This window comes from Monodelphis domestica, chromosome 1 (genome assembly GCF_027887165.1).
Source record: "Monodelphis domestica isolate mMonDom1 chromosome 1, mMonDom1.pri, whole genome shotgun sequence".
Lineage (NCBI taxonomy): Eukaryota > Metazoa > Chordata > Mammalia > Didelphimorphia > Didelphidae > Monodelphis > Monodelphis domestica.
The window spans coordinates 760356524-760363198 of record NC_077227.1 but is presented as its reverse complement, the minus strand read 5'-3'; the positions used below and the strand labels follow the sequence as shown (position 1 = coordinate 760363198).

Below are 6675 nucleotides of genomic sequence, written 5' to 3'. Positions count from 1 at the left end.
CCTCTGGGAAGCCGGAAATGAAGGTGGCTCCTCCTCCCGCCTCCTCCACTTTCAAAGACTTTCCCGCTTTGGCCCCATAAGGGGCCATAGAACTGCTTTTGCACCGCACCTCAAGCCTTGGTAATTATCACGTGGATCCCTGGGACAGCGGGAAGGGGGGCCCGAGTGGGAGGGGCCGGAGGTAGAGGAGCCTGGCGGGAGGCGGAGGACGTCTCTCCCCGCTCCCAGGGTACAGCCGCGGGCAGTGTGTGTGTGTGTGTGGGGGGCTCTTAGGCTGGACTGAGTTCGAATTTTGCCTTACGAGTCCCTCCTGGCCCGCCCCCCTCCCGCCTGTGCCTCCTGGAGCACAAAGCCCGGAGCCCCGCCCCTCCCCACGTCCTGGGACGCTGCAGCTGGGCGGGGCTGGCTGGGGCCAGAAAGGAAGTGAGGCCTCAGCGGTTCGAATCCTCTGGGAGGTAGGCTGTATCCCTGGGCCTGCTCTCGGCTCTCACTGGGGTCGACTGTGGCCTCCGGCTTCTTCTTCGGGATCTTCTTTCCTCCTAAAACGTCAGTTTTACCAGCCCTGTCAGGACCCAGGAGTCCTGCCTCCCAGCTTCTGCTTAGAGATTCCTCTGGGAGGATCCCTGAGCTCTGCCCTCCTGCCCCAGGGCCCCCCCAAAGGGCTCCAAAGCCTTTTCTTGGCCCCCTTTTTGCCCCCTGGCCCTTAGGCTCCCCGGAATCAGTTCCCTTTAGGGATTCCCAGCCTCAGCTGGGCCAGAGGGTCCCCGGCACCCTCCCCAGCCTCTAGGGAGACCCCAGCACCCCCACCTCCTGTCTCAGCCTCCCCGGGAGCCCCCGAGTCTCCCCAGGGCGCTGCCCGCCCTGCCAGGAGCTCTGTTAGCCTTCCCAGACTTCCCTGCTCTGCCTGGGCCCCTCTCGTGGGGGTGTGGGGGAAGGGAGAAGGGAGGGGGCCGAAGAGGAGGAGCAGAGGGAGGGGCTCAGCAACCCCCCAGACCCTCTTCTCTTCCCAGGCTCTCCCCTGAGGGCAGGCCTGGCCCTGGGGGCCTCCTGTGGGGCAGCCTCCGGCCTGGGAAGAGGAGGGAAAACGAGGGAAAACGTGCCCCTCTGGGTGCCTTCTCCATCCCAGCTCAGGCTGCCAGAGCCATTGGCCAGAGAGGATGATGGGAAAGAGGGAGGGGTAGGGGGGCCCTAAATGGGGGGCCAGGACCGTGATGGGGGAGACGAGGCCGGGAAAGCTGGAGGAGCTTCATGGGGGACTCACTGGGGCTGCTTTGCTGCCTCCACAGGGAGCCTGGAGTGCCCGGGATGGCCCTGCAAACGGACAGACTCCCAGCCCGGGTAAGTGCATTCCGGCCCCCCAGGGAAGCCCGTTGGGGGGAAGGTCGGGGTCCCTGCCAGGGACAGCCAGAATCCTAGAGGTGAGGAGCCCCCGAGAGGCCCCCTTGGCTGTTGTATCCCCCCCAGAAGTGACCCCCTTCCCCCCTCCTTTCTGCTGAGCCCCCTGACCCAGAGGGAGTCCCAGGAGTTGGGGGGAGCCCAGGAAGGGCCTCACCCAGAAATGGGGCCTTTTTGCCAGGAGAGGAGCTTGAGGGCTCTCGAGCAGAGCCAGCAGCTGCCTCAGGCCTTCTCTGGGCAGTAGATTCCTCCCTGCTCTAGTCCTTCCCTGCTGGGTCAGGCTGCAGAGAAAGGGGCGACTTCCTGACGTTCTGGGAGTTTTCTGTGCATGTAGGGTTGGGGGGTCCTGAGGGAGACGTCCTGGGCTTGTCCCGAAGGCTCAGGGACAAAGAATGGGGCACAGACAGCCTGGAGGGCTTCGAGGTCTGCTAAAATCTGCTTTCAGCAGTCTGTGTAACAGCGCTCTGGGGTGAACGTTCTTATTTTCCCCATTTCACTGTTGGGGAAACTGAGGCAAGCAGAAGTTAAGGTTCTCTTCAGACGTTTTTCTGTTTTAAGGAATCTTTGGTTTGAGATTTCTTCCACAAATGGCTAATCAGGAAACATAGTTTAAGGAGTTGCTCAGTAAAGTCTGACCAGATTCTTTGCTCTCTCGGGGAGGGGGAAGGGAGGGACGGAGACTATTTGGATCTGAATTAAAAACATGATAGAATTAATTTTGCCTGTAATTGGCTGTCGCTGTGAGGTGTGTCTGAGCTGTCTCTCTCCTCCCTTCTGATCCTGCGATCTTTCACATTAAGCTCATATTTCCTTAAACCCTGTCCAGTAGAGGATGGTGTAGGCTTATGCTCTGAGCCCCATTTCCCGCCAGTTTTCTTCGCAGCTTTTACCAAATAAGGAATTTTCTCCCAAATCGCTGGTTTGCCCCTTGACAGGAGGGACTTCCTTTAGCCTGTCCCATTGCTTTATCTCCTTCTTGTCCTACCAGAACCCCAGATTTAGGACGACGGCTGGCTTGTGCCCTGCCCTGAGCTCTGCTGTGCTGCTCCCCAGCTATCCTGGCTCCTTTTCACCATTTTCCCTGCTATGGCCGATCTTTCATTGGGCATTACATGATGTGAGCCTCTTCCTGCCTGGCTGGGAAACTGGCCCGCCTGTGCCTGCTGCGTAGCTGAGCTGAGGTTGACCAGAAGCACAGTCAGATCCTGAGCCTGCTGGAAGGAGTTTTCTCCTCCTTGTCGGTCTCAGGCCCTCCCTGGGTCTCATCTGCAAACTGGGTCCGTATTGATCCATCAGTTCTGGCTTCCTGGTTCTTTTCATTGCTCACAGCTATTGGGAAGGAGTCGGACCCCTTTCAGGGAACTTCCTCCGTCCCTCTTCCCCATCCCGACTTGGCCTTTCCCTAATCTTTTCTCCAGTTAGAAAGCAGACGACCCAACACTGGAATGTTTCCTTTGCCTTCATTGGTCTGATTTAATTCATCTCTTTGAAGGTAGGTCAGTCTCTTCCCCTGATTTTGAGGTCCAGCCCAGGAAAGTGCCTGGTCCATATTGGCCAGGCAGTCGTCAGCCGTTAGTAAATGGATGTGCTCCGAAGAGCAGAGCTTTGAGATTCCGCAGACATTTCAGCTTTCACTGGTCACAGTTAAGCTCTCCATGTTCTACATTGGCCTGGAAATCTGGTCCCTGGGTCAAAGCTCTCCCCGTGCTCCAAGACCCCCCCCCCCCCCCCCGCACAGGTAGACTGCAGCCACCAAGTCTCTGGGCTCCGTGTGAGTCCTCGTCTCCCTTTACCCAAAGGAACCTTCATCAGTGGAACCCCCTTCCATGTCAGGGTAGGCCTCCTTCCTCTGTCCATCTTCTCAGGCTTTGTCTTCTCCTCCAGACATCATCTCCTGATGCTCTTCTCTATGCACTTCCTCAATCCTCCTCCTCTCAATGCTGTGTAATCAATGGATAATCTGTGTGGAGCTATTCCTGGTTCTGGTTCTGGATTCTCTGGCTTGCAGACTAGAGAGCAGCTGGGGGGACCTCGGGGAAGCCTATTTGTTATGGAAATAGAAGAACTTCTGAGAGATAGATGGAGAGATGCTGCTAGAGGGGGTGCTCGCTGGGCTTTGTCTGTTGGTCCCTCCAGGCTAATAAATCAAGATATTTCCTACCCTTCCCCCTTCACTTCCCTCCCACCCACACCTCCCTTTCTCCTCCCCCACTCTTGGTCAGCCACCTTCTGAGCAACTCAGGGGAACAATGAGAGTTCAGAGAAATATTCTTCACTCTTCCTTCCTCGGGTAGGGGGGATTATTGGGAACAAACAGGATGGGGGTTGAGGTGAAGGGCATGAGGGTGTCCCTAATCTATGAGGAGAATTAGCAGGGTGTGGGAAATGTCAGTGTTGTCACAGCTATCATACAGAGACAGCCAGAGAGATGGAGGACAACAGTTAAATCTTCTTTCTTCTTCAGTCAGACAATCTCTGCTTGAGGAATTCAAGTCCAGACTCTGCCAAACCCCAAAGGTCTCTCTCTGCCTAGATCAGAAAAAGCCAGTCTCTTTTTAGTCAGGAACCCAGAGAAGAGGTTTCTCTCTTGGTCAGTGACCCCCAAGAGTCCAAAGTCTCCTCAGTACATCTCCCCCTGCCAGCTCCAGCTGCCTCTCCTGGGAACATTCCATTTGGAATTTTCTTCTTGACTGACAGACTGGTCCTTCACCTTGGTCTGCGTGCCGGGCTTGTCCTGCAAATCCTCTCTTCGTGCCTCTTCCACAATCCCCCCTTTTATTCTATAAGTGCACCTTGTAGTTTTCAATGATACTTAACCTCTTTATAATAGTTCTATCTGGGGTGTATGGGGTGCTCAGGGAGGGGTATTATCTCTGGTATGGAGGGCTTGTCGTGCCCTCCTAGGGCAGCTCTCCAGCCTCTGACCCCCACCTGACACCCAGCTCTCACGTGTGGCTCCCAGTAGCTGCTAGCATGTGGCAGAGGCCACACCCCGGGCAACGGCTTCAATAGGCCGGCTAAACCTTGTGAGGGTAGCCATCGGGTCATCGACCCCTGGTGAACTGGGGCTTTGCTCACCCAGTATGTGAAAACTGCTTCGGCCAAACAGACGGAAGAAAACAACATTCATTACTTTCCTTTGCTATCATGTTAGCCAATCTGCTAGGTGTGAGGTAATACCTCAGAGTTGTTTTGATTTGCATCTCTCTGATTATAAGAGATTTAGAACCCTTTTTCATGTGCTTATTAATTGTTTTGATTTCTTTAACTGAAAATTGCCTATTCATGTCCCTTGCCCATTTATCAATTGGAGAATGGCTTGATTTTTTGTACAGTTGATTTAGCTCTTTATAAATTTGAGTAATTAGACCTTTGTCAGAGGTTTTTATGAAGATTTTTTTTCCCAGTTTGTTGCTTCCTTCTGATTTTAGTTACATTGGTTTTGTTTGTACAAAAGCTTTTTAATTTGATGTAATCAAAATTATTTATTTTACATTTTGTGACTCTTTCTAAGTCTTGCTTGCTTTTAAAGTCTTTCCCTTCCCAAAGGTCTGACATGTCTACTATTCTGTGTTTGCCTAATTTACTTATAGTTTCCTTCTTTATGTTCAAGTCATTCACCCATTTTGAATTTATCTTGGTGTAGGGTGTGAGATGTTGATCCAAACCTAATCTCTCCCACACTGTCTTCCAGTTTACCCAGCAGTTTTTATCATATAGTGGATTTTTGTCCCCAAAGCTGGTATTAGTCTCCCACTAATATGGTTTTACTGTGTATTTCTTCCTTCAATTCTCCTAGTTTCTCCATTAGCAATTTGGGTGCTATATTATTTGGTGCATACATGTTGATTAATTAATTTCCTCATTATCTAAAGTCCCTTTTAACAAAATATATTTATCTTCTTTATCCCTTTTGATCAGGTCTATTTTTGCTTTGGCTTTATCAGATATCATGATTACCACTCCTGCCTTCTTTCTGTCAGTTGAGGCCCAGAAGGTCTTACTCCATCCTTTAATTCTGACCTTATAGGTGTCAACGCTCCTCATGTGTGTTTCTTGAAGACAACATATGGTAGGGTTTTGGATTCTAATCCGTTCTGCTATTCGTCTACGTTTTATGGGTGAGTTCATCCCATTCACGTTCAAAGTTATGATTGTCACTTAGGGACTCCCTGGCATTTTGATATCCTTCCCTAGTTCTAACCTTTTCTTCTTCGGCTCTACCTTTTAGTCCAGTGATTTACTTTAAATCAATTCCCCTAGTCCCCACCCTTGATATTTCCCTTTTTAGTCCCTCCCTTTTTGCTTCCTCCCCCTCCCCCTCTCTTTCCCTCCCCTTTTCTTTTCCCTCTCCTCCTCCCCTTCTTGGTTTTCCCTTCTCCCTTCCCTTGTTGGGTAAGATAGAATTCAAGATCCCAATGTATCTGGATGTTCTTCCCTCTCAGAGTTGATTTCCCTGAGAGTAAGGTTTAAGTAAAAACTCTCTTCCTCTCCTTCTTATAGGAGTTTTCTTCCCCTCCCCTTCCCATGTAAATCTTTGTGTGAGAAAGATTATTCTATTTGGTCTTTCTTTTCCCCCTGTTTACACATTACATTTTCCCCACATGTTAATATACATAGATTGATAGAAATGTAGTCCTTATAGAAGAGAGTTTGAGTAAAAGAAGAAGATAACATTTTTCTCCTTTTCCCTTTCCTTTATATTTACCTTTTCAGGTATTCCATGCTCTTTGATTTTCGATATCGAACTTTCCACAGAGCTCTGGTCTTTTCTTTGCAAAAACTTGGAAATCTTCTATTTTGTTGAATGCCCATACTTTCCCTTGGAAGTATATAGTCAGTTTTTCTGGATAGCTGATTCTTGGTTGAAGACCCAGCTCTCTTGCCTTTCTGAAGATCATGTTCCATGCTTTACGATCATTCAGATTGGAACTTGCAAGGTCTTATGTGACCCTTATTGGCATTCCTTTATATCTAAATTGTCTTTTTCTGGCTTCTTGTAGGATTTTTTCTTTTGTTTGAGAGCTTTGGAATTTGGCAATTACATTCCTGGGAGTTGTCTTTTGGGGGTTTAGTGTAGAGGGTGTTCTGTGAGCTCTGTCAGTGGTTGTATTGCCCCCTTGTTCTAGAATCTCTGGGCAATTTTCTTTGATTATATCTTGTATTACAATGTCAAGTTTGCTGTTTATTTCTGGCTTTTCTGGAAGTCCAATTATTCTTAAATTATCTCTTCTCCCTCTATTTTCCAAATCTGTCACCATGTCAGTGAGATATTTTATG

General features: G+C 50.0%; 1 protein-coding gene across 1 annotated transcript in view; it reads left to right on the top strand.

Annotated features, from left to right (window-relative positions):
* The first annotated feature begins 449 nt into the window (after positions 1–449).
* LOC100010066 (zinc finger protein 420-like) overlaps positions 450–6675 on the top strand; it is a 32209-nt gene continuing 25983 nt past the window's right edge. Inside the window, exons 1-2 of the mRNA XM_007477920.2 lie at positions 450–546; positions 1287–1338. Of these exons, the coding sequence (XP_007477982.2) occupies positions 1306–1338 (33 nt within the window). The 5' untranslated portion in view covers positions 450–546; positions 1287–1305. The remainder of the gene's footprint in view (positions 547–1286; positions 1339–6675) is intronic.